This window comes from Myotis lucifugus, unplaced genomic scaffold, assembly GCF_000147115.1.
Source record: "Myotis lucifugus unplaced genomic scaffold, Myoluc2.0 scaffold_12, whole genome shotgun sequence".
NCBI lineage: Eukaryota > Metazoa > Chordata > Mammalia > Chiroptera > Vespertilionidae > Myotis > Myotis lucifugus.
This window is the reverse complement of record NW_005871060.1, coordinates 5,075,599-5,089,013: the sequence shown is the minus strand read 5'-3', so window position 1 is coordinate 5,089,013 and position 13,415 is coordinate 5,075,599. Positions and strand designations below refer to the sequence as shown.

General features: G+C 38.9%; 1 protein-coding gene across 1 annotated transcript in view; it reads right to left on the bottom strand.

Moving 5' to 3' along the window:
* Positions 1–2,057: 2,057 nt before the first annotated feature.
* GPAT3 (glycerol-3-phosphate acyltransferase 3) overlaps positions 2,058–13,415 on the bottom strand; it is a 61,160-nt gene continuing 49,802 nt past the window's right edge. Inside the window, exons 8-13 of the mRNA XM_006084567.3 lie at positions 10,139–10,254; positions 8,899–8,954; positions 8,363–8,448; positions 7,662–7,790; positions 6,817–6,896; positions 2,058–3,317 (exon numbers count right to left, since the gene is read on the bottom strand). Of these exons, the coding sequence (XP_006084629.1) occupies positions 3,206–3,317; positions 6,817–6,896; positions 7,662–7,790; positions 8,363–8,448; positions 8,899–8,954; positions 10,139–10,254 (579 nt within the window). The 3' untranslated portion in view covers positions 2,058–3,205. The remainder of the gene's footprint in view (positions 3,318–6,816; positions 6,897–7,661; positions 7,791–8,362; positions 8,449–8,898; positions 8,955–10,138; positions 10,255–13,415) is intronic.

Below are 13,415 nucleotides of genomic sequence, written 5' to 3'. Positions count from 1 at the left end.
AGGTGGAGAAAATACCAAATCAATAAGCATAAGATGTTTTAAAACTTATTTAAGAGTAAGCACATTTGAAAAAGAACCAGATATAACTCATGTAAATGAGCAATATAAAATTGAAATTAAAAACTCAATAAAGAGATGTAACAGCAGATTAGATAGAACTAAAGAGAGAATTAGTGAAATGGTAAGACTGAAGTTTATCTAGAAAGAAGTCTAGAGGATCAAAGAAATGAAGGCGGGAGGCTGGGCAGGGGGCAGTGGAGGGATTGAGCAACAAAGAAAAAGCTCATGGGCACAGACCACAGTGTGGTGATTGCCAGGGGGGGAGAGGTTTGGGAAAATGGAGAGGGGTATAGGGGGGATAAATGGTGATGGATGGAGACTCGCTTGGGGTGGTGAACACACAATACAGTGTACAGATGATGTGTTGTAGAATTGTGCACCTGAAACCTGTATAATTGTTAACCAGTGTCACCCCAATCAATTCGATAAAAAGGGGGAAGAAAGATATCAACAGAATGACCAAAGTACAACATGTGCACTGAAGGTATAAGGCGAATCACCAAGTTGGATATGCTTTGGCAAGTCTGCTTATTCGGGAAAACTTTCCTCAGACTGTTCTTTGCACCAGACTGTGATCCAGGACTATTTCCCTGTGCTCTGAGTATATTTACTATTTCATACATGGCTGCTCATCTGATCTCAGAATGTGCCAGGACATTTCATAAGCCCTGGGAATTCCTAAAACCAGTATCTGTAAACAGCACCAGGACAAAGAATCGAGATTTTAAAAAGGCCATCTCATGGTTCAATAAACGAATCTGTGCAAAGGGTTAGAGAAAGGTCTTACCTAATGGGATTTTTCTACCCAATCCTGCCTACTCTTAATATCCCATTACAGTTACAGAAGACTCAGGAATACTAAACTCTGGAACAATATTTCTAAAGTGGGTATAAATAATATAAGGAAAGGCAAATGCAAAACAAAAAGGAGTTCCGAGCATAAGCTAAATCTAAACAGTATTTATTTACTAAAAACATGTTTTCAGTAACATAGCAATTCCTCAAACAACTTGAAAACTAGCTATGTAAGCAAAGACCTACAAAAGTTCTGATTGAGCCCAGCTGGCTGACTCAGTGATTGAGCATCAACCTATGAACCAGGAGGTCACAGTTCGATTCCCGGTCAGGGCACATGCCCGGGTTGCCGGCTTGATTTCCAATGTGGGGTGTGCAGGAGGCAGCTGCTCAATGATTATCTCTCATCATTGATGTTTCTGTCTCTCTCTCCCTTTCCCTTCTTCTCTGAAATTAATAAAAATATATATGAAAAGAAAAAAAGTTCTGACTGAGATAGCATGAGATTTTCCAGTGAATACACAATAGCATTATTGCTTTCACGGTGCTCTTGGAACGATATGTTTTATCAGTGTCCAAACAAGACAGACTTGCCACAGCATATTCAACTTGGGGCTTTGCCATTATCCACTGAAGCTCTCTTGGAGAAAATAACAAAAACAGCACTCTTCTTTCTGAGAAAAAATAAATAAGACAATGAGTTACCATGGATTTGCTGATGTTCAGTCAAGATCACACCGGGTACAGTTTGGGGGGCAAAACTTAAAGCAAGAAGGAAAAGATGAGGGTTGGGGGGGATGAGAATAGCAGAGTAACTAACCAGGAAGGTAGCCTGTTTGCAAATTTTCCTTTGGGATCAAATCCATGTATCTAGATAAGACTCTATACCGATAACACTGTGCCAGGCCAGCCTATAGTCAATTAAGAGATAGTTGCCTGAGTTCACCAGCGAAATAACTGAAGTCTGTGACTCTGCTCAAGACGGAGTTCACAGGGTCAGAGTCCAGATAACCAGGCCAGACAAAAAGAAGAAAACAGCCTAAAACCAGCAGCTCATGCTCTCATTTCCCAGATGTTCCAGTCCAATGAAATCTAACTATGTCATTGAAATGAAAAACAATCACTGGTTGTAAGAAAAAAAAATCTAACTTACTCAAAACCAAAAGATGATAGAGGTGAGGGGAAAATAATACAAAACACACTTAGAAATATAGAATTTATTTATATTCACCATAAGGTAGTTTCACATTCTGTACATGGTGACCAGGAGAGATATAATACTCTCCAAGTTTAAGATGGCATTATATTGCTATCAAACATTGCTTATGCTGTGCGTCAAAAAACACTTATTTTCCCCTTTACAAAATTTAAGGCTCAGTTTCCAAAAGATCATTTTACCACTTATTTTTCTGTTTAAGAAACTGGAAAAATTCTGAAACAAACTATAAAGCGGTGGAGGGTGAGGGGCAGTGCCACACACATCACTCATTCATACTCCTGCCGAAGACACTAAATGTGATTTTTGTTGTTATTGTAAAAGGCTCCTCCTATTTGAAATATGTTCGGTTATAGTAGATGGGAGAGGTGCTAGGTGCATATCTTTAGCATACAAACCAGGAAAACTAAAAACGTTATCACCAGTTTCTGGCTAAATGTATTTATTGGCAACGGGCCTACATGTAAACCCACTCACACAGTAACTTGGACTCACTTCTCTTTGGTAAAGCTCACCAAATGGTATTGCTCTCCAAACACACTGGTAAAAAATATTAACATTGTCATTCGGCTTTCAGGTCAGATGGCCACGGAGTTGTCCTTTCTCCTAAATACTGCCCTCCATTCTTCTTTTCAGGCTTGCAGGAGAACATAGCCATGATGCTAACCTCAGCCCACTGTTGAAGAGACTGAAGGAAGAGGTTAAAAAATGGCATGAGAAAGCTAATCAGGAAAAAAAGAGTTTGGGATACTTTTTGAGAATGATCATATCAATGACTGCAGACACAAAGAGTTCCAAAAATGTTTTTCAAGTACTTTTTCCTGTAGAAGTATTCATTCAATGACATAATCATCGTACAGAAGGCAGAATCTGTTTAAACTCAGTCAACTACCTTACAATCCAGGAGGCTAATGCTCCAACAACAACAACTAAAGGACACCAAAGGGTTCTGCCTCTGGCATAAAAAGGTAGAGACAATCATCCAGTAGAAAATATTTACAATAAAAAAACAAACAATAAAACAAAACAATGCCCCCCCAAATACACACACACACACACACACACACACACACACACACACACTCCATTCTAAGGGCTAGTCTGGGAAGCCCAGCTTTATCTCCAGGGTGGCAGTCAGTCCGATTCAGAGTTGAGAGATCCATTGCCAACAATCATCTTGCTGTAGTTCTTCTGCTGCTCTTCCTTAAAAGTGTTCTTCACCTTATCTCTCTTCAACCCACCATCCCTGGGAATAGAAAGGCAAACAAATAAAAGATACTCCTACCAATGATGTAAAAGGGTTACCTATTAATACTTGCTGCATGGTTTGCCATGACGCTCATGCAGCTGGTCAGCAATGGGACAAAGAACACAATTTTGGAAGCAGAATGACCCAGATTCTAGTCTCTGCTTTACCACTGACCAGAGATGTGTTCCTATGAGGGAGGAACAATCGCTCTGAGGCATGGTTAAAATAAAGAACAATATATCCACTCAGTTTCTTCTTTAGGGCTGGTGAATTCAATATGTAGACTCTATATTAAAACTAGAATTGTTTACCTATCTTTTTCCCCAAGGAAATCAAAATATTGTTGTTGTTCTTATCTAATTGACCCCTGTCTTACTAGAAAACCATATAGACAATCTATAATAATAAAAGTGTAATATGCTAATTAGACCGGACGTCCTTCCAGACGACCTTTCAGACGAAGCCAGGCCTGTGAGGGAAGCCCTGGTCCCAGGTACCTGCCAGCGACCAGAGGAAAGCCCAGGTCCCAGGTATGGGAGGGAAGCCAGTGCCGGCAGTCAGGGGAAGGAAGGCCTACTCTTGCACGAATTTCGTGCATTGGGCCTCTAGTTTAAAATATACACATAAGAAATGGTGAGGGTACTGAATATGTACAAGTAAATTCCTTAAAGATAAATCATTACTCAAATCTAAGCCTATGTCTACCAAGTTGTATTTTCATTCACAGCACTATATTTCAAGCATGTATAATATAATCTTCTGTATTCCAAAACAGACTCAGAATAAAACAAAATAATAATAAGTTGCATTCAACTGGTAGGTAGTGCCTACATAAGCAGCATTCCTTAGCTCAGAGCCTGTGAATCTTTGAACTCTCTCCAGAGTGGTGAAAACACAGACCTGCCTGGGTTATGAGGACTCTGTACATGCCTTTCCTTCTTTGGAGAACACAAAGGAACAACAAACTGTAAGAGTTGGGAGGAGACTGGAGTATCAGGGGCCACTCTCCCTCCTAATCAAATGTTTTTCATTTCAACTCTTGGGAGGGCATCAACTGAGAACTTGCTTACTTTATACTGTGCCTGTTTAACTTTAACCCAGTTAAGCACAAATGCTTACCAAGTGCTCCCTGATAATGATGAATAAATCACAGGTTAGCCAGTGAACTTAACGCCATGAAGACAGAACCTGACCTACAAGCAGACGCCTGTCTGAGCCCAGGGCAATGCTCTAGCCTCTAGAGCAGCAGTTTTCAACCTGTGGGTCGCGACCCCTTTGGCGGTCGAACGACCCTTTCACAGGGGTCGCCTAAGACCATCCTGCATATCAGATGTTTACATTACGATTCATAACAGTAGCAACATTACAGTTATGAAGTAGCAACGAAAATAATTTTATGGTTGGGTCACAACATGAGGAACTGTATGTAAAGGGCCAGAAGGTTGAGAACCACTGCAGAGTCAAACCTAAGCCAGTACACTAGTAAGTCCTCAACTTAAAAATACACAGTGGGCCACAAACCCTCCAGGGATCAGTTGTAAAAATATTTCCATGGAAAAAAAGTTATAAAGCGTGTTTAGGTCCCCAAAATTGCCCACAAAAGCCTCTTTTATCCAAATGAACTGCCTCGAACAACCACATTTATGTGAACGCTGAATGGTAAGAACTGAGGAAGGGAGAGGGAGACCAAAAGAAAGGCCATTCCTTCTTTCCTGAGGTCCAGGCCAAAAATGGCAAAATATGAAGTGAGCAACGTTTGCCCTTAAGCATCCTGACATTATTTTTATGTAATTCTCCTTCCCAAGCATCCAGTACACCTCACACTGCCCTAAGCGCCCAGCTGTGACTTGCCACCCCTATAGACTTGGAAGTTGTGCCCAGTTCCCCTTTGCAATGACAGCAGATCTTGGTTCTTAAGGCAGGCAGCAGCCATATTTAAAAGCCAGTTTAAGATGATATAACTAAGTTTTCATTTAATCTAGGAGAAAACTGATCCAGATATGCTAATTGAGGCCTAATAAGTAGATGACAAATACATCTGGAAATGTAGTGAGTCTATTTTCTTTTCAAAGAAGAGGCTATGTAATTAAAATAACCTTTTATTATAAAATTGCATATAGCCTGATAAAAGGAAATTGAAAAATTCTGAGAATCATTTCCAACAGATTTCATTTAAGCCAATGTGATGGGAGTCTGTCCTGTGGCTGACAACCCTTGGCTGTTTTTGTCTCTCACAGCTTTCTTTCTTTCTTTCCTTACTGAGGCTACTGAGTTAAAGCTCTAAGTTTTTCATAATGGCTTCAGGACAGGAGGAGGGCTGGGATGTCAGGTAAGAGGAAAGGAGAAAAGTTCAGAAAACAATGAACAAGGAAGCCAGTTAGTTATACAATGAACATGAACCCCTAGGGCATTTGTAAATTAAGTCATTGTAAACTAGGGCATTGGGAAGCCTGTCCCTTCATGATGTTTCACTTATTCCAGCTTAGATAGCATAATACAAATGTTAGTTTTAACCCATCTTAGCCCTAGGGCCAGTCAGTTGCCTTGAATCAAGAAATCAAACTCTGGCCCAGCTGGTGAGGCTCAGTGGGTAGAGCATCAGCCTGCAGACTGAAAGGTCCCAGGTTTGATTCCGGCCAAGGGCATGTACCTTGGTTGTGGGCACATCCCCAGTAGGAGGTGTGCAGGAGGCAGCTGATCAATGTTCCTTTCTCATCGATGTTTCTAACTCTCTATCTCTCTCCCTTCCTCTCTGTGAAAAATCAATAAAATATATTAAAAAAAAAAAAGAAAAGAAATCAAACTCTGGCCCAGCTGGCGAGGCTCAGTGGTTGAGCGTCCACCCATGAACCAGGAGGTCACGGTTTGATTCCCAGCTGGGACACATGCCTGGATTTCAGGCTCCAACCCCAGTGGGGGCATGCAGGACGCAGCTGATTAATGTGTGTCTCTTATCACTGATGCTTCCATCTCTCTTTCCCTCTCCCTAAAATCAATAAAAACATTAAAAAACAAACAAACAAAAAACCTCATACTCTGGGGTGGTCAGCCAGGCATTTAATCAGAAACCACCATAAGGCTTCAGCTATCTTGATCTCCCATCAACCTCCCAAGCTTTGTCAATCAGCATAATGAATTTTCACTGTAAAAATTAGTGGCTTGTTAATTAGCATAATTAGTGGCATGTCCAACTTCTAGCCTGTGCTCTAAGGACATGGATGTGTCATGTCCTTCTTGCTTTACTTCCTCCCTGCTAGCCATCTGCTGAACACACTGAGCAGAGCTGGGCAGCCATAAAGTACAAGTGCATTGAGGATGGTAGAGTAACACAGCATGAGCTGGAAGGAAAGGGAGAAACTTCTATCTTATTTAAGCCACTGTTATGTTGTATGAACCCCTGTCACTGTCAGCTAACCCTCCAGCTGACTAGCATAATAACATTAATAAAGTGTTTTTAATTTTTAAAAAGTGGTAGTACTTCTGAAAAATTTCTTACCAGGGAAGCTCAGTCAATCCTCCTTGTCTAGCAATAGCAGACTTAACCCTGTTAGCAAACTGGACTGCATCTTCTCCTTCCTGGGGGGAAAAAAATTACAAGTATATCCTGGGTACACAATTTTCAAATCATGCCTTAAAATGTCTCAAAATAATTTAGATTTATTTTAAAATATAAGACTCACATTTTAGCTCAAATATGTTTGAGTCTCAATCATAGCAAGTATCATTCATTTTATTAAGAAAATGCAGTGCTGTGTTGTTTCATTTTTTTTAACCAGGGGTACATATTTATTATGCTCTCTATTAGTCTTATCCAAGATACAACTTTCCATAATACCTGTAGGCCCAATAAACTAACAGCAATTATAAAAATTATTATGGAAAAAAGAGTCTCTGAATATAAAATGGCCTAATTTGAAGAGAACTACATTTTTTTTAAAGAAAGACTTTTGCAATTTATTTATATACATATATTTCATCGATTTTTAGAGAAAGACGAAGGGAGAGGGACGGGGGTGGAGAGAAAGAGAAAGAAAAACATTGATCTGCTGCCTCCTGCACACCCACTACTGGGGATTAAGCCAGCAATGTGGGCATGTGCCCTGAATGGAATCTAGCCGGCAACCTTTTGGTGCACAGATGATGCCCAACCAATTGAGCCACACCCGCCAGGGCCAAAAGAACTACATTTTTTAAAAAATGACTCATTTTCCTGAGAAAGCAGAAAGGCAGTCCAGGTCTAGCTGATGTGAGGAAGGGAGACATCCACGTTTTCAGGTAAAGGTTTTCTCATTTTTATCTGATTAAAGCCCCAAAGTCCAGCTATTGTTCTCTATGGCCTACCTCTCTCGTCATGGGAGGCATGTACCACACATCACAGACAATGGCCCAGCTGGTCATCATTCGAAGCAGGTAGCTCACCATGTTGTATTTACTACTGTTCCAAAAGGCATCACCAAACTGAGGGTTATACTGAGAAAAGAAAACATGTCACGGTTATGAATTAAGTGCTGGCTTCTCTTATCCAAGTCAATGCTTTCAAGGTGGCAGGCCCAACCTCTCTATGAGATTCAAAAAAAGAGAGAATTTTCTTTGCTTGACAGAAATGATCAAGGAAGCAAACCAGCCCAGCCAACTCCTCTGACCACAGCCCAGAGCACTGCAACGAGAGGCTGATTGACTCTTTTTCTATTTTATTTTTAAAAGTTTATTTGAGCCAGACTGATGACATACTAGTAATGCCGGGTACATGACCCGTAAATGTCTGTCGCCCCACTTAACTGGAAGGTGGGTGAAAATAGGGACAATATCTGTTCTGCTCATCACTGACTATGTGCTCAGCATTCAGGCTTTGGCCTGGCTTGAAGTCCCCTGGTACATATCCTATCCATATCCATAGGGAGAGAATGATCAAGCAAATGGGCAAAATGTAAACAGCTGGTGAATCTGAGTAACGTATATACAACTGCTCCTTATTCTCACAAATTTTTAATTATCAAGTAACGAAGGGCCCTTTTCTGAAGGGAGGAGGGAATCTGTTTTACCTTAATTGCAACTGGATATATGGTTCCTCCAATTTCAAAGCTTCCCTTTTTAAACATCATGACTGAAGTATTATTGATGCAAGTTCCTGCAAGAACATGGCGGGGGGGGGGGGGGGTGAAGAGGAGTTAAGAGGAATTACTCTGATATAAAATAATTTAAATTACTCAAATCATATCAAAATTACAGACATTTTACTACCATTTCACAAATTGATTCCTGCTTAAGTAGTAATTTGATAGTTCCAAGCAGGTCTAATGAGAAACTTTTACTTTATTATTGAATACTTTAGAGATACAACTTCTTCACAACAGGTAATAATTTCAACACATTTGAAATAAGGACCTTGGAAAAGTTATGGACAATACTTTTCTAAGTTCATTACCCAGAAATAACTTTTAAGATTAAAAAGGTAAGACTTCCATGCCCATAGGACAGCAGATGTAGGCTAAAAATGCCAATTCCAGAACAATCCAAATCCTCATACACTTTTGGTGCTGGTTATCAACTATAACTTGGTAGGCAGTCTTTCTCTTACCTTCAGGAAAGATTAATATGGGTAATTTCTTCTTATCAGCAATGTGTTCTCGTAGTCTGTGAAGAAAAATAAAGGATCAAAATTCTATCTTTAAACAGAGAGAGATGGAAATCCTCTTTGGTATTCTCTACACTCTACTATCACAAATATATGGAAAAGCAATAAGGAGAAAAGAAACAAGATATAAGTCAAGAAAATAAACTCAGGTGGGTCCCTTTCTAAAAAAGTGTAAGGATAGCTGCACTAGTTCAATTTCTCTCATCTCAAAGTGAGTGATCGGCAGTGTCGTCTGCCCACTCTTTAAAAACAAATGTTAGGCAGTCAGATGACAGGAGCTCTGGAGTCCCTGTCATGAGCTTTGTGCCCTTTCTTCTGTATCTTTATTACTCCATCTGAAAAATGGGGATATTGATTGCTGGACCTGTCTGCCTATGGCCATTAAGTATAGAACATTCCTTAAATGGGTCAGGCTGAACTTTCCTAGGAAATACGCACCATAATAAAGTCTGTATTCTTCCAGGCTTAGGTTCTGTCCTCCCTGCAGCCAGCCCTGAATTCCAACTGCTCATCAGCAGCTAGTAAGGCTGAGACAGGGAGATTACAGCCCCCAGAGTGGCCCACTGCTAAATAATCTCCCACTGCTATCCCCATCTAGGGGGTAAATATACTTTTCATTTTATCCTTAAGAGCATGGCTCACCTTCATGCTTATAGAAACAATGACCAGAGTACCGTGCCTTCAGTTAAAGGCCTCAGGCAAAAAAGGGTTTCCTAAAAAAGGTTTCTGGTAGCTCATCTCTATCCCAAGTCCCAGAGGGACTTATCCTGTTTCATAGAGATTGGCTCTGCCTGTCTCCAGGTAGATTTAAGTGGTAATAGTCTTTCAGCAAACATCAACCTATTAATTGATTGCTATAATCTATTAATTCACCAAACAGTTACAAATTATTTAACTTTCTAGGTAGTAATTTTAACTTTGAAAATTTAGTAACTGGACTATACCTAAATCACCACAACATAAACTGATGGGCTTTCTAATCTCATCATATGCTCCACTATTCCTGCAGAATTGAAACTTTTAAAAATCTAGCTAAGACAGGTGATGTAACCAGAAAAAGCCTACCACAAATAGAGCTCCATGTTTTAGCTTTAATCTTAGCACTGTTCTGCCCTCTTGGGCAGGAAGGCCAAGATTTATCACATTTTATGCTACACCAATGGGTAGTGAGTCACTACCTTACCTCTTAGTAACCAGGTGTCGATCCTTCATTTCTGAGCGTTCAAACCAGACATGTGGGCAAGCCTTAACCATAGCTCTCTGAATAATTCCCATCAATCCACCATGAACCTGGCCAACCTAGAAATACCATCAGAAAGAGAAAAATGTAAATGTAAAGGCACAGCGGTTCAAAAAAAGTGTGTGTGTGTGTGTGTGTGTGTGTGTGTGTGTGTAAGTAGGAGTAAATTCCTATTCCCCAGTAGAAAAGATCAATCTACTTCTACTGACTAAAGTTATTAGCCTATACAAAGGACATGAATGGCCAAATATAAGCAAAAGGTGTTCTTTAGTAGCACCTTTGAATTTTAAGCTATGTTGATATAATAGCTATACTATAGGTTTAAAAAGTAGAGTAGTCAAGAGAAATTCAAATTAAAACTACACTGAAATACCATCCCTCACCTATCAGATTGAAAAAGAACCAAAGCTTAACAATGAACTCTAAACCAAGGCTATGGGAAACGGGCACTCGTACATTTCTTGGAATGGGGGAGATTATAACCCCCATGGAAGGAAATTTTGCAATACCTTATCACAACTGCATATATATTTATCCTTCAACTCAATAATTCTACTTCTAGAAACTTATCCTGAAGATAGACCATTTCACTCCAACAAAATGAAAATACATGTGAACAAGGTTGAAGTGGCTTCCTTCAAATGACTCCCTAGAAAAGTACACCCAATGGAGTACTACTATGCATCTGTGAAAAGAGCAAGGTTGAACTTTATGACTGATTAATGACTTCCAGGAGACATTATTAAATGGGGAAAAAGCAACCTGCAAAGAGCAAATATAGTATAATGCTTTTTGTATGAGACAGGAGGGGAAATATACATATATATTTGTTTACCTCTACAAAAAAAAAGAATAACCAAAAACAATGAAATTGGAATCTTACAAGGGTAGAAAGGAATGGAGTAGAATGGAAGGAATGGGATAATATGCCTTTAAACAAAAAATGTTTTGACATTTGGAAACATATTAATGTCCTACATATTCAAAAATTAAATCAACAAGGATGGGACTGGCAAACTGAAAGCAAATGAACCCAGCTGTATTTCAAATGAGTAAAAGAACAACACTGAAGCAAGGTGGAGGGGAAGGGGGCACGGGAATCCAAGAAATTTATAAAGACAGTATTTGAGCACACACCCTAATCTTGGATGGGGTACTGAGACCTGCAAAATACCCTGAATTATTCTTATATTTGTTTCTCGTAGTAAAACAGGTGAAGCAATTCTGAAACAATTTTGGATGTATTATAGAATTGAGAAAATGAGTTGATATTGTTGGGAAACAGGACATTCACTGCGAAAAAAGAAAGATAAAATATGGATTGGGGAAAGTAAGAAACCCTATAAATTGGATAAATTTGTATAGACTCATATATCTAATATTATATCAGTATTAGGAATAACATTAGGAATTTTAAATATAAATATATTAAAATATAAGTAGTTTACATGCATTTTTATAAAGAAAGCCAATATACGAGAATGCAAATAATAAAGCAAATGGGCCAAAAATTACCAATAGGTAAATGTGGATAAAGGGCACATGGATGTTGTAACATTTTTATTATTTCAACTTCTATGTAAGTTGTAAAATACTACTAAATTTTTTTTTAAAAAGTAGAGATCTTTGCTTAGGAGGGAAAAAACTTTGAATAGCCACTGAAATGGGATCTTGAACATTCTTCAAATATATAGTCTATGTTTAGCCAAAAGAAACCAAATATGACCTGTGGAGGGTAGCAATAGTTTCCTCCCTCCATTTCTGCCCCCTGCCTCTGATTGAAATCCAAATGGCTTTAGGTTTCTATCACTCAACACATTAGAAAGTTCATAAGTACTATGCTTTCATAACCTTGACTAATATTGTAAATGCAACTATACATGATCAAAAAGCACAGAAAATGCCAACAAAATTCTGAGACCTTCAGTCACAAATGAGCTATGCTCAACTCTTGTTGACAAGGACACTAAATGAATATGGTCTCAGAAACACAAGACGATGATTAGGTAAGTTGGTTAAAATGCCTGAACCTCTGTTTTCTTATCTATAACAAAATCTCAACTCTAACTTCACTGACTTACAGGGAAGGTCAAATATAATGGATGTGAAAGTGCCTATCCACATAAATGCAAGGAATTATTATAGACTCCCAGGACTATGCTGGGGGAGGGGGTCTATCAAGGGTTGTGAACTTGAGGCTCCTTGGAAGGGCTTTCTGGAGATCCATAGACACATTGAAATTAGACACAGAATTATGTTTGTATGATGCACAAGTATGTTGTTGTGATTTGTTTATTTTCCTTAAAAAAATTACATAACTATTAACTGATTCCTAACCTAAAAAAGGTTAAGAAGTACCAATTACCAAAAGTGTTTGCAGAAAGTTAGTTAATGCTCCCTTAGATTCAGAGAGAACCCAATGACTTATTAGTACAGTAATTTAGCAATGTGTTAAAATGTGTTACATATCTGAATTCCTATTTTAGGCAGATTAAATACCTAGCAATAAGTTAGGAGTTTTCACAAAGGCCTTCAAAACCCCCTCAGTGATTGCATAACCTGTGTACAGTCAAATACCACAATGTGCCAGAACTCCCACTCTCCTACCTACAGCAGACAATGAATAGTGGCTTCCTTCAACTGCCTCCCCAGAAAAGTACATCAACCATGACTGTCAGTCACTGGAGCTGAGAAGTGAGGGGGAAAAAAATCCATCTGCTCTTCCTGAAGCCCAAGCACCACCACTAAGGGATATGAAAAGAGGATCCCCCAACACTGTGGGTTATGGGGTTTGGGTAGGGTTTTCTTTTTTATTTTAGGGCTATAGACAAGAACTGAAAAAGACAATGTGGTATAAATATTTGCCTTTCTTGTTTAATCTTTATTAAAGGGATAGTTTGTTTGTTTTTTTGTTTTTTTGTTTTAAATTGCTTATGACTCCCTGAAGGAAGGCAGAACTAACTTGGCTGGTAAGGGATTTTCACAGATCTAAAGAGGAAGACATTAATCTCTGAAAGTGTTATTAAACATCACAGGGATTTTAGAAGCAAGATGGAATCAACTTGAGAAAGTCCTATCAAACTCAAGTGTGTCTGCATTTTAGTAAGTTAAATTTTTATTACCTTAAATATAATGTTTTTTTCTTTCTTTTTCTTACACTATATGTGCATGTAAATATATTACATAACATATAGCTACAGTAGTATAACCCAGTCACTTT